The sequence below is a fragment of the Sebastes fasciatus genome, chromosome 1, assembly GCF_043250625.1.
Source record: "Sebastes fasciatus isolate fSebFas1 chromosome 1, fSebFas1.pri, whole genome shotgun sequence".
Taxonomy (NCBI): Eukaryota; Metazoa; Chordata; class Actinopteri; order Perciformes; family Sebastidae; genus Sebastes; species Sebastes fasciatus.
The window spans coordinates 19,799,925-19,826,499 of NC_133795.1; the positions used below are offsets into that span (position 1 = coordinate 19,799,925).

At 40.7% G+C, this 26,575-nt stretch overlaps 1 protein-coding gene across 3 annotated transcripts in view; it reads right to left on the bottom strand.

Annotated features, from left to right (window-relative positions):
- grm7 (glutamate metabotropic receptor 7) overlaps nt 1–26,575 on the bottom strand; it is a 335,453-nt gene that overhangs the window by 121,011 nt on the left and 187,867 nt on the right. For all 3 annotated transcript variants that reach the window (XM_074636571.1, XM_074636580.1, XM_074636586.1), the window contains exon 5: nt 9,581–9,718. In XM_074636571.1, the coding sequence (XP_074492672.1) occupies nt 9,581–9,718 (138 nt within the window). The remainder of the gene's footprint in view (nt 1–9,580; nt 9,719–26,575) is intronic.

Sequence of the window (26,575 nt, forward strand, 5' to 3'; positions counted from 1 at the left end):
GAAACCGATGCACGGAGGCACCCTTTAGCAATAGTATGTGAGGAACGGGGCTTTTCAAGTCCAATGTAAACCCACCTGAGGCGTTATTTGATGGTCAGAGCTGATGACATAGTATTAGTAATAGTAGTAGTAGTATTAATAACGTAAGAGTCCGTTCAGGGCGTAGAGAAGGGGTGGAGGATGGGTCAAACAAACACAAGACTTTCAACTAGGAGACCCGTGATCTTGTCCTGTGTGAAACTAAAAGTAACGTTGACTTATTTGGTCACGTCAGCTAACTTCCTGTGAAAACGGAGGTTTATTTTGAAAGGACACTATGCATGTAACGAGCGCATATTGACACTCCGTCCCTGGTCCGTCCAAAAGTAACCCAAGACGGGTACCCCGCGCGGTTTCAGATGCCGGATGGAAAAACAGAAGTTTATTTTGAAAGGACACTATGCATGTAACAAGTGTATATTGACACGCTGTCCCTGGTCTGTCCAAAACTAATTTAACTTAAGAGGGGTACCCTGCGCGGTTTCCGATGCCGAGGGTCAATGACCATTCAGCGGTATTTGGCAAGTTGAGATTGAGAATGTGTTGGTCTCACAACTAAGCTGCTCTCCCCAACCAAATACAACGTAAAAATGACGACGTTTTTCCAGCTGTCACCTTTTCGGTGGCGTAAATACAAAACATTTTGGTCTGTAGAACACAGAGGACACACAAGGCAGAACCTAGAACCTTACTGGTTCAGGTTATGAAGCTCCAGGTTGTGGATCACTACGTTCCTGCAGTGGAAAAGAGCTACATGGCTCCAGCCCCAAGAGACTCTTCATGCAGCCTGTTTCTGTTGCTGACCTGCTCTTGAGTGATTTACCGCTGATTTTAGCCAATCATCATTTATATTAGTGGTAAATTGGAAACCAGCTGTTTTGGACTCTTGTGCTAACGAGCAAGAAACAACATGAAGTGAAGGGCTACATTCAGTTTTTGAAGCCTCATATTTAGGAGAGTATATCAGCGCACAATACAGTAAGTCTTCTTAAAGAATAACTAAATTGATTAATAGCTTTCCTGGATACATTTGAGGTTTAATTTCCTGTTTGATGAAAGCAATAACCCCTCCCCCCTTCTACAGTTTTGGTAAATGGGTTAATAACGCAAATAATTGCCCCAGTTGTTGTAGTGAAATTCAGTTTGGGGGCATCAGTAAAGAAAACAGGTCACCATGCTGCTGCCTGAGGGGCGGCCAACCTGCTGTGCATCATCCCCATCCATCATCCATCATTTATTCATCATCCATTTATAGCAGCATGGAAAGATTCCTTGCTTTATATATATTGCAATGACACATTAACAGTGATTGTCTTTAACTTTCTAGATAGTCGTAATAAGCTGGGGAGACGGAAGCAAGATACCAGTGGTAGATAAATTCACTCTCTACTTTAGTACAATTTTGACGTACTGGTACTTTACTTGATTGTATCCATTTTCTGTTACTTTATACTTCTGCTCCATTACATCTCATAGGTAAATATTATACTTTTCATTTCACTACATTAGATACTTTGTTACTTTTTACATAAACTATATAAGTAGGCTATGTGCTCATATGATATGAGAACAGTCTCACGGCCATTTGTGAAAAAGTCACATAATTGAATCTATTTGATTTGTGACGCTCAGCACGAGTGTTCAGCAACACGGGATGCACGTGTCAATTTCCACTCTACTGTAGTCTTTTCAAAATAAAACTACTTAGGTTTAGGAAAAGATCAACTTGGTTAGGCTTAGGCAACACAACTACTTAGGTTTAGTAAAAAGTCACGATTTAGGTTAAAATAACATCTGAAGTGGCGTAACTTAAGTACGGACGTTACGTGACAAATAAATCAATGTTAACTTCAGGAACACTGGTCTCATTATTTTTTCATACTGTCTGTCTGAATATGCAACACAGTTTACCGGCAGTTTGTGAAATAGTCTCAAAATTTAAACTATTTGATTTGTGTGCATAGACACAAATGTCCTTTTTTGTTGTGGCGCTCAGCACAACTTTCAACAAGATGCTTTTCATGATTTTTCCTACAAATGTCCAGCAACAGTAAATCAATGTTGACTTCTGGTTTCACACGGGACACAAGCAGCGGTCTCCTGGGCGAAAGTCCTGTGTTTTTTGACCGACACACCCATCCCGACCTCCTCCCTACCTGCCGTTCGCAGATGGGTGCAGACTATACCCCGGTGGTGTATCACATATTTTATCAGACTCCATCCTGGATTACTGGAATCATATACCGTGTATTTATCCTTAATCATCAGATGGAATAAACACAATCGTACAGTACAAAACATCATCATATTGGCAAATACAATTACTTTCATCTTTTCATGCGGATAACAAAGCGTCAATAGAAGCAACATAAAGCCACTGAGTGTGACTAACGGTGCATTGTAAAGTAGCCACCTCCTCTAAACAAACCAGGAGCCAGCCTCCCAATGCCGCAGCATGTGGCAGCTTTATTACACCAATAAGAGCTGATGGACTGACCTTTACTGAGATTATGGGCATGACGCTGATGTGTGGCCACCGACTCACCACGATACATAAAACAGCATTGTTGAGGCTGTCATGTTTATTTTCTACAAGGCTTGTAAAAGCATGTGGGCTGTTTTTAAAGGGGGAACACGTCCATCCATTCATCCTGTTCAGGGTCGCAGAGGGCTTGGGATTATCCCAGGATGCACCAAGGGAGAGGCAGGGCGTCCACCACAGGGATAACACACACTCAGATTCACACCTAGAGTTCAGCTTGCAGTCACAAATTCTCCTAAAATGCGAGTCTCTGCACTGTGGGAGGGAACCAAAGGGTGATGGAGACAAACTCCGCAAAGAAAGGTCTTCAGTCAGCCGACTCAAATCCCCGTCCCGGTGGCAGTGCTGATCACCGACCCAGAGTCTGTCCCTGCTGATGCATGGTAACAACCCTGAAATGGTGCTTACTACTAACTTGTTTTCCCAGTTATGTTGTGGTGTGAGACTTAATCACACCGTCAATAAAACTCACGTTGCAGGTCAACGACTTATTCGAGGACAACAGAAGGGAACAGTGGTATAGACCCTTTTATAGCCGGCGTCATGATTACTTCACAATGTTAGCTGAAGGCAAAACGAAGGAAAGACTGGAGGCACACGAATCACCTCAGAGTAGTAAGCTAAACTTACACATTGAAAATGCCATCTTGCTGATTTTTTGGGTGACAGAATTGATATCAAATAGCCTACGTTTGAGATGACAAACTGTGATTCGAGGTTCTACTGAGCTACAATATCGGTGAAGTGTTTCAGAGATGGAGAGAAAATGTTGCTATTAGTTTAGCTAAGCCTTCTGCTATCCGTAATAAGCTGTCAAGGCTGATGCACCACAGCGCAGAAAGCTAAACTATTACAGAGATAGAGACCGGGATTGTCCCGGTTTCAAGCTGGATGTTCCGAGTCCCAACAAATATCTGTAAAACACTCAAATGTCCCGGTTTTAAACAGTCAATAACATTAATTTGTCCCAGTTTTCACTACAATTCTGATAATAACGATATTATACTTCCATAAGCGTTTATCGTGTTACACTCATTAATTAATTTGTGCGCATGAGATAAGTATACAGAGAGCCAGCACAGCGCACCCCACTGCAGTTTCTAACTAGAGTGACTGTCAAGCCACAATTATGCACGGACACAGCAGATCTTCTGGTTACATTTTGTGCAATTTTGAATCACAGAACCCCCCGTGCTTATGTGCACATCAAACGTGTCATTTTAATTAATTATTCTACACAGTTCCTTCTGCGTATCAACATGCATTTTGCTCCGCTCCGAACTCCCTCAGGACCGTCTGTTCCTGTCTGTCTTTCACCCGGTGTCTCCATCCCGGCCAAAAAGTTGTCTGAGCTCCACAATTGTTTATTATAATAGCCTGTGGCTGTGGCGAGCAACATTATGTGATAGAGATTGTTTGGATTCAAAACCAAAGTTGAATAATGATATCCTTAGTCCCAGACAACAATAAGTTTCCTCTGAGGAAAACTCTCTACAGGACTCCCAAACTGTCAGTGCGTCATGAGGGGGATAGCCCTGTGATTAAAGAGGGAGAAAGTAGTAAATGTGATAAATCATGACTGTCACAGACTCTAATGAACCCCCTATAATAAAGCCTTCTTTCTGATCCCACTCCGTGCTCAAATGTGCCAAGTTAGCCATCCTGATGAAAACGCATATGGTGCGTGCATATTAGCACGTGCATTAATGCGGGACACTTAAGGGTCCTGGTTTGGGGGTTTGAAAATATGGTCACCCTAAACCAACTAGCTTTTGACAATTTTGTCCTGATGCAATTAGTTTACTATACATCCCACCATCCATGCATCTATATATCCATCTGTATATGACCTGTTACCTTTGCTCAAACAGGTCTGTTGGGTTTCCCTTTAAAACTCAGAGGGAAACCACACAGACACAGATAGAACATGTAAACTTCACACAGATATATGCATCACTATGAGACAGAACTCCGATTAAATGATTCCAGTGTGCTGTTTGTAACTGTAGGCAGTAAACTGTCCGGATGTTTATCTGTTTGTGAGAACTCGACACTCATACTGAAGCTGAGCGTGTTGATTCATTATCATTTCCACACAGATATGATGAGGGCACAGATTTGAACCTTCTTGCTGTGGGGCGACAGTGCTCACTGCTGAGACACAGTGCTGCCACACAGCTGCATGTTTTATTCATGCGTTTCAGTGAACACTGAGAAATGCCAAAATACTGATTGGTCTCTGTCCATAACGAGCTACCAGAGTTACTTTCAGGCTTCCAGCTAAGAAGTTACAACTAAGTCAGATAATTAGAGCAAACATCTAACTTTTAGTGAAGAGGCAATGTTATAATGTTCAACAATACTGATTTGTCATTTTCCTGTTTGACTTACCAAAATAACTTCATTTATGACACTTGATGCCACCTCTTTGACATCTTCAATGTTTCAAATGGTAAAGCTGAGAAACACTGCAAGCTATAAAATCCTGAACGGGCCTACAGGGCACATGCCCGAGGGGTCACGGGGCCCCTGGGCCGGAGCCTCTGTTTGAAGTGGCTGCTCAGATTTTTTCAAAAAGGCATAGAACTCAATTAAAAGTAGGTCTCTTCATCTCCAGTATGGAAAATTAAGTTTAGCCGCCGTTTTTTGAACTAACAGCAGTAGCTGAGAGTTCTGATTCACCTGCAGAATACCACTGAAAGAGAAACAAAACAAATACAAAGAGAAGCAAAATGACCACAACAAGTTGCAAAACAACTACAAAGAGACATGAAATGACCACAAAGGGATGCAAAACAACCACAAAAAGACACAAAGTGACCAGAAAGAGACAAAACGCCCAGAAAGAGATGCAAAACAACAACAAAGAATGACCACAAATATACGCAAAATGACAAAAAAGATGTGCACAACCACAAAAAACACAAAACAACCACAAACAATTGCAAAAATGACTAAAGAGAGACTCAAAACAACTTCTGAAACGCAAAATGTCTACAAAGAGATGAAAAATGACCACAAAGATTCGCAAAACAACTCCAGGGATGCAAAACTACCTCAAAGACACACAAACTTACTCCAGGGAAGCAAAACTGCCGCAAAGAAATGCAAAATGACGCCAAGTAAACACAAAACAACCACAAAGAAATGCAAATGACCACAAAGATATGCAAACGACTACAGGGATGCAAAAAACTACCACACAGAGACATAAAACAACCACAAGGAGACATAAAAAGTACACAGAGAGAGACGCAAAATGACAACAGAGATGCAAAACTACCACAAAGAAATGCAAAATGACTCAAGTAGACACAAAATGATCACAAAAGAGATGCAAAATGATCACAAAGATAAGCAATACTACAACAAAGAGACAAAACGACCACAAAGAGACATAAAACAACCACAAAGAGATGTAAATTGACCACAGAGAGACACCCAACGACCACAAAAAGATAAAAAACAACCACAAAGAGATGCAAAACAACTATAGAGATGCAATATAACCAGATGCATACACAAAATGTCCACAAAGAGATGCAAAACAACCACAATGAGAAGCAAAATGACCACAAAGATACACACAACCACAAAAAGACACAAAACGACCACAAGGAATTGCAAAAACAACCACAGATAGATGCAAAACGTCTAAAAAGAGGTGCAAAAGGACCACAAAGATATGCAAAACAACTCCAGGGATGCAAAACTATGTCAAAGAGACACAAAACAACCACAAAAAGATGCAAGACTACCACAAAGAAACTCAAAACAACTACAAAGAGACAAAGGCATGAACAAAGTTTTGAGTCTTTAACAGTCTGGGACTGTTACTTGGAACAAGCAGAGCACTTCACTCTGCAGGAGTGGGTTACTACTGGGTCCAACTATAACTATGCCTTTAAAGGTCTTGGTACTAAAAAGCTTTAAAGAACAGCATGATGTCAAGGTATAAGTATTATCCTATCCTATTTCTCTGCAAATATAGGGAAATAATGATCATTTCTTTGTGTTCCTTTGATTGTACAAAGGAACCCTGACCTCCTCAGCACGCCGTACCTTTACTACTCAGCGAGTTTGGCTGAATTTCTCCCTGTCTGAGCCATTAGGGTAGTTTCAGAGAATAAAGCTGTCTGCTGGTGTGTCTTGTCTCCACGCCTGCTGCTTTGAGGGTACAGAGGGAGTCAATCATTGTGAAATGGCACAGGAGGCGTGTTCATTATGTAATTGAAGGTTTAGTTCTAGGGGGCAAAAATGATCCCAGCCGTCTCTGTGGTTGCAATCATATTGTGTGGGGGGAGGAAGTCAAGGCAGAGAAAGGAGAACAAAGAGTTACAATGTGACGATAAATTAGGGACTGGAAATGTATTTGGATAGTTGGTGAAATTCATATCTTTAACCCCTTAACACTCCAACAGCCCTGTTCTGTCTTTCAGAGGTTGTAGCGGGCTCAGTTTTAGAGCTAGAGTGAAGATACTGGTATCATATGAAAGTGGAAAACCTAATGAATCCATTGGTACCAACCATGTCATACTACGTGGTTGGAAAGATAAAGATAAATAACGTAACAAGGATACCTTAAATTTTGGCGAGGAAAAACTGGCATTATGATATTCAAAGGGGTCCGTTGAACTCTGACCTCAAGATATGTGGATGAAAATGGGTTCTATGGGTACCCACAAGTCTCCCCTTTACAGAAATGCCCACTTTATGATAATCACATGCAGTTTTGGGCAAAATCAGGCAATGTTTTTTTGCATGCAGTATAAATGTGTAATGTTTTGCCTATTTACATAAAATGGGTATGACTGTAAAGCTCAGACTCTTGTGGATCCAATGAGCCCAATTATATTCATGTTTGATAATGTTAGTCCCCATAGTAGCTATTTCGTTGTAATTTAAACTTGACGTCACTGTATAAAATCACCTGTGTTGTCCTCTCGGATAATCACAGCCTCATGAAACTTTACAACCACAAACTAGAGATCTGTTTCCAGAACAGAAGTGCTCACCATCCAATTACCAAAAAAATTTAAATGTCCAAATGTCAAAAGTTTTTGATACCAAATCACAGCATGGCTTTTTCTATGGTGTTCGTCAAGGTCTTGGTGTCTTAATGTGGTATTTTGGAGGGTTTATTGATGATTTTTTTATCAATTGTCGAATGGTAAAAAAAAAGGTTAAATTCAGCACCAAATCTGGGTAAAAAGTGATATCAAGCTAAACATTGCTGTAACAACTTATGAGACACATACTTATATCATAATTTTCTAAGCCCTTATACACTGTTAAAATGTATTTTAATTTCTTATCAATGACTAGAACAACTTGAAACACCACTTCTATGTGACATATACTGCTGAGTTTTTATTTACCCCTGAACATCCCCTGTGTCCCACCCATACCCCTCTAAAAAAGAGGGCGGAATGGTAAGGGGTTAAATATCAATCATAATAGTATCATTAATCAGAGGAATAAGAGAGGAGGGTGAAAGGTTTGAGACATGAAATGAGACAAATCTAACAAATAACAAGTGAGACAAGATAATATCTTCTTTTGTGGCTTCAATCGATACTGTTAATAGAACAGGTTCATTAGTGTTCAAGGTCTGGTCCACACTATCATATTGGGTCACTAATTGCTATGCATTATTGATTGTAGACCAGGGAGACATATGAGTTTCTGTTTACCATTGCAAGTACAGCCATACGTTCCCAACAGCCTCTACAAGGAAAAGACCAAGTGTATGCAAAAAGTCAATATGTGATAAATAGTGTTCATTAGAGCTGTGATATTGGCCCTGTCTCTGGCTGAAGTCAGTCTTTCTCTTTTTTTTAACTCCTCCAGATCAGTCCATTAACATTAATTATTTGCCAATTAATTCCAATCCAATATTTGTTTTTGTCAATTTTTTTCTATTCATATTGAAACCTCTCATCATCTCCGGTATAATTACTGAAGTTCAGCAGTTTTTCAGCAGCAACTGAGAGTACTGCAAATAGATGTAATAATATATATATATGTTATTTCCTGCATTTGCATTTAAATCAATCTGAATAGCAGATTAAGATAAAATTGGTTATTGTGCCTTCTATAATAACAACAAAACAATATAAAGCTTTGTGCTTTCCTGTCTTATCTGTGACTGGTGGTCAGTTCTGGAGTCTTTTAAGCAGAATATTATACACAACAAATATACAACAAAGACTGTGAAAAAGAGATACCTAAAGATTGGATTCACCCTCAAGTGGGGGAATATTTGAAGGCAGTTTTTGTGTTCAACAATTAATTTTCAACTTATTTAAGTTTAGTTAACAAGAAAAATGTAAAGTAACAAGCTACAAATAAATGCAAAATAAAATGCAAAGCAATGCAAAAATGAAATGCATGCATACCAAAATAATTTCACACATGAAGTGATCAAGTGACCGCCTCTCTCTCTCATATTGTGTTAGGTAGGTAAGGTCGATTGTTTTGGCCTTTTGTTGGGGGAGAGTTGCTTCTTTTGGGCTCGTTTCTATAGACCTGGCTGAAACGTTCAACTTCTTTAAGTTTATAACAAGAAAGATGTAAAGTTACAAGCTAAAAATGGATATAAAAAGGCAATGCAAAAATGAAATGAAATGCATGCAATCCAAAATAAATTCAAACATATATATCTAAGTGGCAGCCTCTCTCTCTCGTATTCTGGTAGGTAGGTAAGGTCGCTTCTTTTGGGCTTGTTTCTATAGACCTGGTTGCTTGTTTCTCTCGCGAGATCTGGCAACACTGGCTTATCGCTGTGGATGCAGGCAGTAACTGATCGGGACTCTGGTGAATGTTATCAACTCAGTTCTTTTCTCATGTGGACCATGATGGCTGGACATCGTTCAGAGAGACTTTAGTAAGAAAATCAACCAGAAACAATTAAAGCAAGGAGGACAGAACAGGGCTTTCTTTTGCAGACGTACAAAAAAAGTATTAGAATATTGTCATGCACACACACTCACACCTTACCTGTACACTTTCTGCTGCTCTCGTCTTTCTTGGAGGAGCTCATCAGTTTGCAGTTGAAGTTCTCCTCCCAGTACTCAGCAAACCACACGTTCCTCCTGTTGTTCTCCAGAGTCCGTGATGTGAAGTACGCATCGAACCCTGAAGGGCGAACAAACAAACAAACAGGTCAAAAAAACTAAAAGAGCTTCATTCATTAGGATTTAACAATCCCAATCGTGCCAGCGCTGGATGTGACGGCAGCACTCGAGCGTAAACGGCAACAACAAACAAGATGTGTTCCTTAATGTAGACGTGTTAGTCTGCTCATCTCTTCTGCTTTTATGTAATACATCTAAAGTGCTCTCAGAGACAGGTTCACCTCGCCAAGAGAGACAAATAACATGAGTAAACATTATCAGAGTGGAGGGTCGGCCTCCCCAGCAACAACAAGTGTACAAGTTCAAAAATGTCTTCTGCACCTTCTGTAGATGTAAAAACAATCCATGTTAAGACAGCACCTTAAGCTCTCTTACTGGTTAGCGTTGCCTTGTTTATCGCTGGCCAAACACATACCAAGACAACAGTAAAGCTTCACATATGGTCACAAAATGTTTGGCAGGACATGAAGATTTCTGGGGGAATGAATAGAAACGGAGCTCTGGATTGCCAGAAATAGCTGCAAACATATAACCTATGCATAAATCCCAATGGGCTTGGGAATGTAGAAGGTGGTGTGTAGGTTTCTAATCACATAAGTCAATTAAGAGATTATGGGTAACTATGACGATAAACAGACTTCAAAACAGGTCACATGCAATAAAATAAATGTATTCAACCTCAAACAAATAACACAAATTATAAAATCATGTGCAATACCAAAACAACACTATATCAGTATTAAGCTATTATATAATACATTATGAACTTGGTTAAGGTTAGGCATTGACCTCTAATGGTTAAGATTAGGCATTGACCTCTAATGGTTAAGGTTAGGCATTGACCTCTAATGGTTAAGGTTAGGCATTGACCTCTAATGGTTAAGGTTAGGCATTGACCTCTAATGGTTAAGGTTAGGCATTGACCTCTAATGGTTAAGGTTTGGCATTGAACTCTAATGGTTAAAGTTAGACATTGACCTCTAATGGTTAAAGTTAGACATTGACCTCTAATGGTTAAAGTAAGGTTGTCGGGCAGCGAGTCTTGCAAGATTTTTTGCAAGCTTTTGTAATTTGCAGGTTACCTTCCAGACACGACCATACACCAAATAAGGAAATATTTCATGTTGTAGCATGTGGAATGTTTATATGACAGGGTTGGTAGAGAAGATGGTTTTGTGATGTATGGGTTATGACCATGTTTTAGAAGAGCTTGACCGATAATGACAGACTCCCAACCTGCTCTCTGTGATCATTTTAAAACCAAGTCCTTCCAATCAAATCACTTCAGCCTGGAGAATGGATAATATTTCAAAAAAAGCATTAGCAATCGAGTCAGAATTTCTTTCTTTCTCTGTTGACAGCTCGTCTCCTGCACTCTATCATTCAGATCCTCACAATAGTCAGAACAGGAAATTGAGTTATAAGGAGAAGAGTCCTTTATCTTAAGAACTGCACTTAATCATGTCTCTATTCTCCCTCTAAGTATTGCGTTTAAAATGATAGGCAGTCTCTCGCTATCACTAACGCTGCTGAGATGTCCTTGACACCCTGTCACTGATGCATGCATTTTAATAATTTCTGACAGGCTAAAATTAGGATCTTGACCTCTATAAGTTTCTCCGCGTGGAGCTCCAAGTCAGCAGAGTGGAGGACGTCAGGGGAGGTTTGTAAAGGGAAGCGGCGCTGACGATAATGGGGGTTAAAGGCACACGTAAAAGAGAAACACAGAAAAGACGACAAGAGAATAAAACTTGAAAGGACTCCATTACAGTGAGAGATGTAATTCATAATTCAGTCAGTGAAGTGATGTGGCTGTAAGACGGGTCGACAGTGACTCTGGGAGGGAAGTTGGTGAGTTGCCTCCTCCTCCTCCTGCCAGGGGCGCACATTTCATCTGAGGGACTCTGAGGCAGGACAGCTCTCACAGCCTGCGCCCATGTTTCCTTTGCATAACACACCCAGTGTGTTACAAAGAGTGGTATCTCATATACTGCAGACAGACGGACCCCCACAGCCCTGTCAGATGAATTCAAGTAGACCGACATTTTACAAATGTGTTTACTTGAATGGATTTAAAGGCTCTCTATATGATATCCGGAGCATTAATATTGCATCAAACAACTCTTTGCTATACATCAGACCGGCATTTACGGGTACTTTTCAAAAAGTCAGGGCCGCGCCCCCTTAGATTGTAATTTTGACAATTTTTTATGCATTCATCTATTGTTATACAAACGACTGTTTTATACATATTTTTCAGAATCATTTTGCGACCTTACCTGAACCTGAGCGTTCGCGATAACTTAATAAATTAAGGTTGATCGCCGTCATGTCCCTTCAGTCTTCCCCCGTCCAACACAGTGGCCGGATATTGCTTATCCAGACATATATACATATCTGATTGAATCACAATTTGAATCACAAGCCTCACAAAGTTAGGCTAAGTGTTGTCTGTAAATAACCAACATGCTAATAGCCAACTGTTTGTCGTGTTCAACTAAATCTCAGCCTATAGATCAGTCTGATGCTGCTATAACGTTAATGTATGACTGTATAACCACAGCAGCCTCCCACTCAAGCTAGCCATGCATTATATCTTTCTTTAAGACATGGCAGGGGAACAAATCGGAGATCAGCGTTTTTGGATTTATTGCAACCAACTACACAGCAACTCTTGGGCATAGCGTTATTACAATAAGCGCTTTGTTTAAAGTAGAAGTTTGGAGACATGTTTTGATTTCTTACGGTTATGCTCTTACTGTCTACGAGGGATACGGGATTGGTTTCCCCCAAAAGGGGGCGTGGTCATGCAAGCCCACTATGGATGATGTATTGCCGGTCTGATGTATGTAAAGATATAGAGGCGTAATGTCTACCTGAGCAGAGAATGAAGTCGCTCTCCCTCTGTGTGTGTTGTAATCTGAGCTCGGCCACGCGTGCCTTTTAGTACATGTTTGCGCACGGTGGTAACAGCAGATAACGCAATCCTGACTGACGGTGGCATTGCGGAAGCATAGCGCCCACCCTCTGGTTCCACCTCAGGTAAACACTGCGGCAAGTGAGACATCACCTCGACCCGCTTGAAGGCGGGTCAAGCGCACTTTACTTATACTTCTACCTGCACTGCTTATTGTAACTGCTGTTCATACTGCTCATACTGTATATATAGCGTATTTATACCCCTTACTGTTTATTCTATATTTTATTCTGTACTCTGTTACTCAGTACCTGTACTCTAATAGAGTCTAATTATTACTTTTCTTTTTTAAAGTGCCTTCTTTCCATGTTCCCCTGGCAACTGTAGAAGCTCCTAATGTGTACCTGTTTAGGAATCACTGCCGTAACGTTAGACGCACACCAGCTCTGCATCTGTCACGCATCAATCATCAAAATGATACCCTTTCTCCAGGAGAAACAAATCATCCATCTCATGCTTCTGCGGGCTTTTCTTCATATCCCTCTTGTGAGTGGAGCTTCAATGCAACAGACAGGCGGCGTGGATGCAGAAACTAGGGCAGAAATGATGACTATCTCTCAAGATACTTTGACTGACACGGTTTTCAGTCCCAGTCTCGACGGGCTGGAGAGGGACAGCTGTGCTGCTAACATCTATTTAAAGGTTTCTCTTTTTTGAGTTGATGAATAATGAATGTTAACAGAAAAACTCAGCTGTTATTCCACACACTGATGTATTCTGATACATGCCATGGTAGCTTATGCTTCAAATAACCTTAAACAGCAGGAGGACAATGATGTAATGTCATGATTTCCACTCCTAAATTCACCGCACTTTCTGTTATAGTAGTCTATATGCATTTACTCTCCATGAGCTCTTCAGCCAGCTTATTCTCTCCTCGAAACTACAAAGAACAAATGAATCGACATTAAATTGTCTGACTGAAGGGCAGATTATTCCTGCGGCATCTCCTCGCAGCTTGAAAGAAAACTAAATTAGAAATGTCCTTGTAATTACTCTTTGGAAAGGAGCATTAGTGCAACAGAACGCAGAGCATGCATTTGAAAAAGTGGGGATTCAACAATAATTGCATCTGGATGTACCCTGAAGGGCGAACGCGGTGTTTGATCTTAATTTATATGAATCCCTGATGGGGCTTAGCCTACTTTATGGAGCATATAATGTCAGATCGGAGTTTGTCTTTGGGTCCCGAGGAGAAGCTGCCGTAGCGCTGACTACAATAACAACCACTCCGACTATAGTTCAATAAACACTAAGAGCTGTTTTATTAACAGGCTGCACAGTGAAACAGGTTTTTCTGCTCTTGTTTAGTTATTCAGATTTCCCCATCACCTGTATGAGAGAGGCTTCATATCTGCAGCAGCATCCTTAAACTTGACTCGTACTTGTCTGTTTGCAAGGTGCACATCCCTTATTATGATCAGTATTATTCCTTCTTCTTCTTCTTATTATTATTATTATTATTATATGTGCATCAACCACCTAGACTCTTACCCAACCCCCTCCCTGCTTCCTGTAAGGCCTCTCACGAGACTGTCCTCCCAAGAAAAATGAGAGCATAAGAGTTCAAGGGGAGCCAAAGATACTGCAGGAGGTGAATTTGAGTCAAAAATTGCACTGTTTCTCCGAGTTATAACTCAGTGAAATGTGAACACACAGACATGAAACACATATTGATATCATTCTGTGCGACTTACACTTCCCGAGGATATCATTATCTCCAACACAGTCTCACAGCCAGGGCTGGACTGGGACAAATAATCGGCCCTGGCATTTTGGCCCAGACCAGCCTCATCACCGCCCATTTGTGCTGTGTGTACCACGTTTTGTTGAAGGCTCTCTTCAACGAAATACCTTCAAATGTGGTTGTTTTGCATACTTGCCAATCTTGAGACCTCAAAAATAGGGAGGATTTCAAAACCAAAGTTGAGTTTCTGAGACTTTGTTTTCTGAATTCTGGTGACTTTAAAACAATGAAAATAACAAAATAATAAGTACACTGCAACAGCATTTTTATGGTAAACTTCTAATTTTACCTTTAAATCTCAGGAAAGAAGACTGAATGAATTGCCCCTCTGGCATAAATGATGCCATGATGCCAATGATGTGAACAGCCAGGCTTCAGCTTGTGCAGAGATTAATAGCGCAGCGCTTCCGTTCACTATGGGAACGCACGTGGCGCAAATCCGCTGGCTCTGCGCCGTTATGTATCACCATTATGAATCTCCCAGAGAACCTGATATGGGGAGGGTAGACGAGAATACCGGCAGCTTGTGAGAAGCTCTGGTACGCATGAAAAAGTCACGCCACGCCAAGGAGTAAAATGAGTAAAGTACTGCGTACTGCTACGTACCGGCCCACTTTGAGCACTCCTCTCTTCCTCACTGTGGCCGCCCGGCACAGAGCGATTGGGCCAGCTCAGTGTCAATTAAGGAAAATAAATGGGCCAATTTACCTGTTTTATGGCCCAAAAAAAAAAGAAAAAGACATACGTCGGCCCAAAAGGACGTCGGCCCGGCGGGGAAAACGCCCAGTATGCCAGATGGCCAGTCCGGCCCTGCTCACAGCAGTTCGGTAAATGTTCATGAAATTTATTCTATTTGATTCTTGTACATAGACGCGTATTTCCCTTCTTTTTTTTTTGACGCTCAGCGCGACTTTCAACAACATATATTTTGAGCAATTTCCTTCGAATTTCCAGCAACATGTGATGCGCATGTCAATTTCCGCTCCAGTGTTTTCAAAATAAAACTACTTAGTTAGTCTTAGGAATAGATCGACTTGGTTAGGCTTAGGCAACAAAACTACTTAGTTAGATTTAGGAAAAGATCATAGTTTGGGTAAAAATAACTGCAGAAGTGCTGTAGCTTAAGTACGGAAGTTACGTGACAAATAAATCAACTTTGACTTGTGGTTTCACACGGGACACGAACACCAGTCTCCTGGGCAAAGTCCTGTGTTTTCCTTACATGGTGTTTGCTATATACTTGCTGGTTCGCAATTACGTGGATTACTTACAAATTGATTTCGTGCTGACCATCACAAAATGTTTTTTAAATTTGTGTCTATGTACTCGAATCAATACATTGAATTGACATTTCGTGACTATTTCATGAACTGCTGTGCAACTGGGCTGTTATCTCTAATGTCCATCCAGAATAAATGTCCATAAATCCACAGAAGACGCTGCTGAACTTGCCTGAGAATCATCATGTTTTTAAGTTTTCTTCAGTATCAAAGTCATCCAGTGATAGCTGTCAGTACATCCATGGCTACACTGCAAACAAGAGCTGCTAAGAGATATTTCGGCTTACTTTTAATGGAGCCTAATTTGACTAAATGTAAACAAATATAGGCTGAAAAGAATACGGGCCCCATGCAGGTGAAGTGCACGGCTAAATCACTGTAAATGATACTTCCTGTTTACATCCCCCCAAAGCGTTGGGTCGAATGTTCTACATGAACAAAAATGTTTTATTATTTAAAAAGGTGTAATGTTGTTATGTACAATAATAGCTGGTCAAAAGAGAAACAGAGCAGATGTTGTTTTGACAGGAATCAGGAGTGAAGCCAGATATCCATGTTGGACAACAGAGGTTAGTGATTTCACCTGTCTTCAGTTTGTTTTTTTACACTTCTTGTTTGCTGAGAAATGTCTAACATTTTCTGGGTCAGGGATTTCAGTGACAGTGTGAAGGAGTGTCAGACTATTGTGGCATGTTATCCCAGTGAGTTACCACCACCACAGTGTCACCCACTGCGGAGAACAAAGTCTGACATTTTCAGGGTCAGATACGGAGTCTGCTGCGGTTGGCGAAGCAGTCTCTGTTCCTGACAACAATGTCACCTTCTATTGATTTGTTTCTCGGTTTTACTCTGAAAGAAATATCCACTTTTGAGCAAATTGTGTTTTATTTTGAAAGCCATGCCAGCGTGGGAGCAAATAGCAATTTATTTCCAGCTGGCACAGCGCTGGAAAACAAAAACTCAACAAGTCCTTGATTTTAACGGAGACCCTGACAAAGTGTTGATGAAAATATGGAACAAAAGTGAAAAGGAACATTGATAGTTAACAGCTATTCAAAATGAAAGCTAAAATGTGCTGTTTTGAACTTCCTTTCATCAGGTGTACCTGAAATGTTTTCACTATAAATTACATCTTGCAGAGGAAACACATAAAATAAAGTTTAACCCTCTGTCATGCTGACTTGTCGGGAAAGGGTTAGGAAGTTAGGCAAAATTTTTAGCGAGGGAAAAACTGGCCATTTTCAAAGGGGTCTCTTGACCTCTGACCTCAAGATATGTAAATGGGTTCTATGGGTACCCACGAGTCTCCCCTGTACAGACATGCCCACTTTATGATAATCACATGCAGTTTGGGGCAAAAACCATACAGTTTTTAAATGTGTTATTTCCATCTATTCTGAAATGGTGTTTGGATATTTCTTCATACTGGGGTCCCTAAACAGTCTTGATGAATACATTGGGTTTCACTGTAAAGCTGGATCCAATGAGCCCAATTGTATTCATGTGTGATGATGTTAGTCCCCATAGTAGCGAGAATTGTGAGAACTAGATTGACAATAAGGGGGTTTCTGAGCAGTTTCCAGAAAAGAAGTGCTCGACTGGCCAGCTGCTGTAATTCAGACGAGAGCGGAGCTGATAAAAAACGTTGCTCCGTCAGTTTTTATTATTACCTTACACTAACAATAATGAAGCTTTACAAACACAGGTAGAGGGCTACATACAGGTTACTGAGGTTGTAGCAGCAGAGAGAGGAAGACCGCGGGGCTGTAATAATCACTTTTCTATTTACAACAGTCAATAGCCGGTTAATTATGCTAGAAGTGAACATTAGTCAAAGATACAGCAGTAAAGGACAGTGCTCGGTCTCTATCAATGAAAACTAAATGTGATTTTAATTGGCGTTTATGTATGATACAATGTAATATTACCACAATGTGCGAAGCATTTCTAATGTATTATATTGATGTTTATCATCAATCTGGAAAGTCTCACAACTAATTTCATAATACAGTGTTATTTGATTGAAATATATAAATACAGGAAAAAGCATTCACATCTAAACAACAATGGCGGCTTCTGAAGAGGTTAGTGTAGATGTTGCAATAGCATCAATTATATCAGAACTGGAGAATATTTCTTCATTGAAAATAGAGCAAAAAACGGCACTGAAGGCTTTTCTCTATGAGAAAGACGTTTTTGCTTAGCTTTCTGGCGATCTCCCTCCAGCAGCTGCCTCCTTATTTCGATTTTAGTAGTAAAATGAGGAGGTATCGTATAGATAACTCCTCATTTCAACTTCATCAGTCAGCCGCTCCTGGTCCATTGAGGCGATTTCAAGGGGATCGAAAGGAATAAATAGAAACAGCTAAGTTAAGCTAAAAAACGGCCTGCCACGTTGCGCTGCGTTGCTCACTGCCAGGACGTTCCAATAAAAAAAGGTTCTTTATTAGTGTTATTGAATTTGCAGAGCACAAGATCTGTAGGATAACATTTGTCCGCTGAGTCCAAGGCAGGCTGTTAAGTTAGCGTTGATAAATCTGGCACTTCGGCTGCTCTCCATTGTGCTGATCTAAGGCTGGTTTTGCAGGATGGGAGTTGCATGATGAGCCTCTCCATGGTGGTACAGCAATTGTCTGGAGTGGTTGTGTGTGTACTTGCGTGTGTGCGCATGAGCATGCGCTTGTGTTTGGAGTGGAGGACCAAGAAAAAGGTTTGCAACAATCACAATTATGTTACACTGCTGAGTCCAATTGACAAAGACCTGCGCTAATAACCACACCCAGTTATAGGCCTTTCACACAGAACGTGGTTTGCGCTGCGCTCGCCGCTGGGTTCACAGTGCAGTGTGCAGTTGTGCCATTGCCGCATTCTGTGTGAAATGCCCTGCACAGTGAAATTCTTAGCAAAGAGTCAGTGGTAACTGAAGCACATTTATAGAGATTGGGATATTTAATCCCAAATAGGGCTTTTCTTTTGGGCATGCATCTCTGCAAACTGTTGGCTAGATAGTTTGTGTACAACACACAGTGCTGGCCGCAAACAGGCATGAGGCCGTGTGCTACAACCTGCCGTAAAAAGCCCAACTGAGACGCATATTCTGAATGTGCTGTATACAAGTGAAAGAATGTATCCATATCCCACATGTCTTTATCAGAAAATGCTCCATTCAGAATAAGGCCTCATTCAGAATATCCAAACGGAATATACTGCTTACATGATCAAACTTACAATATTGTCATATTTGGAATAATAGTGGAATATCAGTGTGCATGAAGATGCAGTGTTATATGTGTTAAGTAAATTGCCACAAGAGTGGATTAGTAAACTGTTAGAAAACAATATGAGAATGCAATAAAACTATGAATTAAAAAGCTGACAGCTCCTCTGAACTTCTTGTCATGATCTGGTGAACTTGCTGCCCTCACACCAATCTGAGACTCTCTTATTATAGCTGCCGTTTACCAACTCAATATTTTAAACATATCACATGTGAGAACAGGGTGTTTCTGCTGAGAGAGGAAACAAACCAATAAGAGTTTGTTTACTTGCCTTGCTGCCAGTTATCAAGCTTTAAGTGCTCCACTAATAGGAGCAGTGACACCTCTGGGACCCTCATAATAAAGCAGCAGGGTTTCACAGCTTCTGTCCTCGAAGATACAATTCTAATCAAAGGCTTAACTTCCACTTGTTATTTCAAATGTCTCGTATCAGATCAAATCCAGATGAGGTTGAAGACACTTATATGTGTCTCACAGATCGGATTACAGTCCGTCTTTGTTTTCTGGGTTGCATGTAAATTAGGGTCGGCCCTCCTCCTGTCCACAAAGAGGTGCTGATGCACCTGAAGCTGTTTGGTAACTGACAAAAACAACAACAACAACAGCAATGGTTTAGCAACGAGCTAACAATTATCCATAAGCTAACACAAACACATGGAGGAATGACGTAGTTACACTGTTGGAGGGGTAAAGATTACCTATGCCAGCCCGGTCAAACAAAAAAGACCAACATAGTCTCATGGCAGTTCTTGAAATAGTCATGAAATTGAATCTATTTGATTCATGTACATAGACACAAATTTCCCTTTTTTTTCTTAACACTCAGCACGACTTTCAACAACGTACTTTTTGTGCGTTTTCCTAATGTCCAGAAACACTTGATGCACGTGTCAATTTCCGCTCCAGTCTTTGCAAAATAAAAACTACTTAGTTAGGTTTAGGAAAAGATTACTCCAGAAGTACGGAAGTTACATTGGTTTCGCATGGGACACGAACACTGATCTCCTGGGTAAAAGTCCTGTATTTTCTAACCCACCCATCCACCCTGACCTCCTCCATATGGGGTGTTCTCTGCTCTTTCCACTTCCCGGTTCAGAATAACGTGGATTACGTACAAATAGATTTCGTGCAAACCATCACGAAAACATTTTTTAATTCATGTCTATGTACACAAATCCATACATTAAATGTCTTGACTATGTCACGAACTGCTGTGCGACTGGGCTGAAAAGGTGTATGAATGACACGATAATTTGCGATAACATGAATGCAATAAGAATTCTGTTCTTGCTTTTGGTATGTTATGTGTACGTCATGTAGTCTATACTGACTGCAATGTAAATGCATCTGCATAAATATGCTACGGTCAGAGCTAGTAACGTAGAATAAAAAAGTGAGAAAGACTGCTTATGGTGGGCAGGAGGGGAGGTGGATGGGTCCAACAAACACAGGACTTTCAACCATACCGGTGTCCAAGACCGGTATTTTTTTGTGACGTTTGTGAGATGTTTTTCTGACTTGTTACGTTGTTTCTGTACATATTTTACTTAATTTACGTACATATTTTACGCCCATCCATGATGTTTTTCCTGAACCTAACTAAGTGATTTTGTTGCCTAAACTTAACTGCGGATGTTTTTTTTTGTTAGTTTTGTTGCGTGGTGTAGAAATGACACAAAAAGGCTAAAATGCATCTTTTAATGTCCTTATAATGTCGTGCTATTTATACACCTTGCATGAGATTGGGTTGGAGGAGTAAAAATTACCTATGCGTCTTGGAGAGACAAATGCATTTACATCATTTCAACACCTGACTTGAATGAGAGTCAAACCTCCTCCAGAGGTGGTTTCAATATGTCTTGAATGCTTATTGTTTGCATTTCCACTTAGCTGTATTCACATCGGATCTTCCAGAGAAGAGGAAGAAGAACAAGAAGAAGAAAAAGAAAGAAGAAGAGGTGTAACGATGGCAGTGTCTTCCTGTACACTGAAGCCACCATCAGTCTTGAAGTCAGATGTGTGTCTCCACACTCCAATGTTGAGTGAAGCTGCCACTCTGACCCTGTGATTGCAACAACTAATCAGAGTGTAATTTGGCTCGCTACATTTCCTCACAGACGTCAGGTAATTGCAGCACATGCATAATGAAGAAGTCTCTGAAGATAACCGGGAGGAGTTTCATCTGAACTCTCTGCTGCCGAGTTATTGATTGAACAGCCCAGCTTCTCTCTCTCTCTCACACACACACACACACACACACTCATGCATACCTTCGTCGTCTGCCTTTTAATGACGCCATTAATCGGCGTTCCTCTCTGACTCCTCTCGTCTTTCACAGCTCTCTGCCTCTTTCACTTTAAGTGCCACCTTCCCGTCTCTCTTCTGTCAAGAGGGCTTTTCATGCTCTTAATTGTGACACAAACAACAACAAATAATGACTGTGAAGCTTCCCTTTGACTGTAACTGAACTTCTACTCTGCAGAGTGATACATTTTCAGTTCTGTTGACAATTGATCTGAGCGAAAGCTGGATTCAAGCTGGGAGAAACTGTGGTTTACGGTGACAGATCAGAACACATTAAAGTTCATACAATAAATAATGATGTGGAAAACAAATATATTCACATACAGTAACTAAATTGGGAAACACAATACACAGAAAATGAAACGCTGAAATAACTTTGATATTAAGGGCTGTCAAAATTAACGTGAAAACGCAAATTAATTTTAACGCCATTAATTTCTTTAACGCATTAACGCAACTTGCGATTTTTAGGTTGTAGCGGGCTCCATTTTAAAGCTGAAGTGAAGATACTGGCATCATATAAAACCAGAAAACATTTGGTCAAAATAAACCCTTAATTCACCAAATTAGATGTTTTTGAATTAGCTGATACATTCTCTCATCAAAGCCACCAGACTCCATTGAAGGAAACAGTAATTTTACCTTGCTAATTATTGTAAAACATGCTTCATTCAAACTCGACAGAAACAAAACTCACGGAAACCGTCTGTTAGTTTTTCCACTGTTCCAACAATCACCAAATCTGGTTTGAGAGACTGAATAAGTAACAGATGTGACTTGACACACCAGAAAAAAAAACAAAAAAAAAACTGAAGGAATACTCGCCTACGGGAAATGGGCCCATTTTTAGTGTGTTTTCCCATGTTTAAAAAATGTTGTTGCAAAAAGGTAAAGGTAAAAGTAATTTTGGAAAGCCGTGTCCCTGCCCCCTGCCAATTGTGACCAAAAAAATAAAAAATTGTCGAATAAATTCTGACGTAGCAAACATTTAACTCAAATGGCTAATCAGCTGTTTCCGCGGTCGGCGTCCTCGTATATTCCCATACCGTACAAATGCTCGTCTTTGTCTCCAGACAACATGAAACATGGCCAATACTGTGTGACATGAAAAAATAATCACACTCGAAATCCACAAAAGCAGCCTGAAAATGAAGAAAACTGTAAACAATTGTACGAGATTCTATGTAGCAGAGACAGATAGTTGTTGTACCCTGGTTGAAGCTGGCTCATGCTACGCTATCATTGGCCAGTCTAACACATTCTGTCTTTCCCTTCCCCTTTTCTTTCCTGCTAACAGAGTAAAAGGACTTCCACCATGCTTCAAATCTGGAAAGGCAGAGGGTACTTTCACACAGATGAAAAGACCTTGTGAGCCGAGGTCACTCCTGGGCAGCAGCGCTGTTCGCCGAGCGCGAGGCAGCGATCCTAGAATAGGCTGTGACTTGTGTGCAGTTGTCACTGCTGTGTAGCGACCTGCTCTGCTAGCCCTCTCACCTGCGGGGCACAGGGCGGTGTTAAACCATTTCCATGTCATCGTAACCCCTGTGTGTATATGTGTGTGTGTGTGTGTGTGTGTGTGTGTGTGTGTCCCATCAAATCCCTGCTACAACATGATCGCTGCTTGCTGTGGCTAGCTTCACGAGTAGCCATCTGGTGCTGAGGTTTCCGCTCTGCCCGTCCAACTTCACGCTCTGCAACCCAAAACTAACATGTAGTGCTTTTCTCTAATGCAGGCGCTGTGATGTGAGTTTTGGTGGGCACTGCCCTTTAGGATTCAAAACACAACAGGGCTGTTGTTCTCCAGAAGATGCTGTATGTAGAGTTTGTAGGGTGGTTATAAATGTTTCTTATGCATATAAAGCAGTGGGCAGTAGACACTCTGGGTGTAACACAGTCTGTATTTGTTTATGTCACAAAAATGTCTATTATTCAAATGAATGCCAAAAGTACTCTGCTTCATTTTCCATGGTTAACTGTTCTCTGCTGCCTAATAAGCATTTTGTATCATTGTTTTTGCACTGTGGTTATATGCTATATATTGCACATCTTAATGCAAATATTTGTACATATTTCATAGTTTTTATTTTCTTATTTTTATTTGTAGTACTTATATTTCTTTACATATATTTTGTTTATATTGTAGCCTTATGTATATACTCTTTAATTTCCATTTTCTTTGAGTTCTTTAAGTTTATACAAGAGCAACTGTAATGCCCCAATTTCCCCCCTCCCCCAGGATCAATAATGTATTTCTGATTCTATACACTCATCTTATGTACACAGGACGTAAGTTTAGTTGACAACAAAATCCTACAAAATAACCGTAACCATGTACCTGAATTAACGCTGTAGAGCTTCATCCACCAATCACAGCTCACCATGCAAGCAGCCAGCTCATCTGATTGGACGACCCACTTTGTACATGTTTTTTACTTTTTCTGTTTTTAATGTAGAACTCCACCGAAAAAGCTAAAGAGTTTTAGTCTTTTCATCACTTCATGTGTACTTTATGTTTTACTTGAATTACATAAATCATCACTTTTATTTGATGCACACATTCAAAGAAAAACAAATAAATCTAAATAGTGTCTAAATAAAAGCTGTAACAATTAATGGTGGAAATACAACAGGAGGTTAAAACAGAATGAAATACAAGCCACTTTTTTTTATGTTTTTACATCATTCTGTATTTGAAAGCTGTATAACTCCAACAGTTTCTTAAACTAATCCGCGTGTTGATGTGTGCAGCGTGTTGTTTTGGGGGATATGAAGAACATCATAATGAATCTGACAGAAAATCTTTGCTAAGGGCCCATTTTGCTCATTGAAGTGTGCAGCTAGTTTTTCTTTAAACGCTCCCAGAGGCAGAAGCTGTAATCATCGGTAAGCACCAGCATGCCCCAGTACTCCTGGTTAGAGCATGAGTGTAGATGAGAGGCTGTAGTGTGTGAATGTGTGTGTGTGTGTGTGTGTGTGTGTGTGTGTCTAAATGATCAAACCCTGTTCATGAAGGAAAAGACTAAACTGAGGAGACGGTTAGAGCCAGGTGGAGGAGGCAGCTGTGCTAATGTGGGATACTGTTATATGTAGGGAGGTTGTGTTTATAAATTTATAAATGAAGCTTTTTCTCTCAGTTTCAGCCCTCTTTTCTCGACCAAACTTTGAGTTTCTGCAAAACTGTCTCCAGAGTGTGTAATCTTAAAACTAGGGCTGTCAATTGATTAAAATATTGAATGGTGATTAATCGCAAATTAATTACTCAAATATGCTCAAATCATAACATGGCAAACTCAAGCCCGACAGCTGTCAGTGTGTCAGTGTGCTGACTTGACTATGACTGGCACCAAACTGCATGTGTTATCATAAAGTGGGCATGTCTCTAAAGGGGGAGACTCGTGGGTACCCATAGAACCCATTTCATTTACATATCCTGAGGTCAGAGGTCAAGGCACCCTTTTGAAAATGACCATGACAGTTTTTCCTCGATCAAAATTTAGTGCAATTTTGGAGCGTTATTTAGCCTCCTTCACGACAAGCTAGTATGACATGGTTAGTACCAATGGATTCCTTAGGTTTTCTAGTTTCATATGATAATAGGATCTCTAGCTTTTGAACTCACACTACAACTAGAGCCGACGGTGACAACACAGCGCAAAAACTACTCCTACAGACGCTCACCGACGGTCCCAAACTGGCCGACAGCCGACGGTCAGCTTGGTTTGTCAGGGCCTTAAAGCCATTAGGGAACTGGGTATTTGGGTAAAGCAAAAACAAAGGAAAACAAGTTAAGCACTGTTAAGTTGGAAATAGTTTAACATTTGAGGGATATTCTGGATGCAAACCATGTTAGAAAACAGCACCAAACCTGTGTCAGTGTATTTAATTTCCCTCATTTGTTCTTTCCTCTCTTTTAGTAGTTGTCTGCAGTGCAAAGATAACACCCTCTCCTGGGGGTTCTAGTCTACGTTGTGATGAGAAGGAGAGGAATGCAACGGGGAGCTGATCATTTGAATGACCAAAGCAGGTTAGTAATGGTTTGGATAGATTGCTTCTTCCATTAAGCCCATACATATACTGTATATATATCATGATTCAAATCTGGGTGAAGTACACAGTCTTGTAAACAAATGTATTTCACGACTGCCTCTGCTGTATTTTATCAGATCCATAGAAGCGGAAGTATTTATACCTGATGCATGTCTCAGTATATACGTGAGGCTAGCAGTTCAGTGAGTTGTGCAAAGATCCAAATGTTGCTCAGAGGTTTTGTGAAGTGTTTGGGGGAATCTACGAGTGGGTGCATATTTTTGCTCACACGGTATTTGGTGCTGCAGGGTACGTGATTTATCTCTCAGGGTGTGCATTGCTTGTGTTGCCGGGTACAGAGCCCTTGTGAAGTGGTGGGGGAACGCACACAAAAAAAGGTGCTGCCGCCACGAGCCGTGTAGCTGCTGAAGACGTTCCGTTTCATAAAACTGTTAGACAAATGTTTTAAGAGGTTGTAGCGGTGTCTTTAAAATGAAAATATACCTCACTCGGGGGCATTTTACCATCTTCCCTCATTTTATTTTTGAACATAAACACCATCTCTGAATGTGGAAGCCTTGAGTGAACGGCACAATCTGGAGCACTTCGGAGATTTCCTCTCGTAGCGGGTTGATGATGAAACATTTCCACCCATGGCCAATTGAATTGAAAGGCTCGAAGGCAGAAGTGCTCCTTCACGCTCCTGAGGGAAGCTTACCTCTTCAGCTAACACCGGCTGGATGAGGCAAGCTTTAGGTCCCAGAGTTCATTTTAACAGCGCGGGAAAATATGTGCTTTGCAAACATGTGTCACGCTCACACCGTTGGATGTGTGTGCTGGTGAACGGAGTGTTTGCTCGGGGCAGGCTCTGTATGGCTCTGCACTCTGCAGGTCTTGCAGCAGAATTTATTAGCAAGTTTCAAGACTGTGCCTGAAAAGTGAGCAAACAAAACGTCCTCTTACGCATGACTTGACCACAGTCTCATGGGTGTGTCACAGAGAAACAGATGTTGTCTGTGCTTGTCCAGCTGTGTTTACATTAGGAGTGCAACACAAAGCTACTATCTATCGCTGTATGTCACAAAGGTTTAGCTGCCAACAAAAGAACATCATCTTTTCTGAATACATCAAATAATAAAGCGTGATATGTGTTTGAACCTCACCTTCAAAAAACGGAAAATAACTCTAAAACGTTTCTGCTACTAATATGACTGCAAACAAATCTTATTAATCAGAGTGCATCATC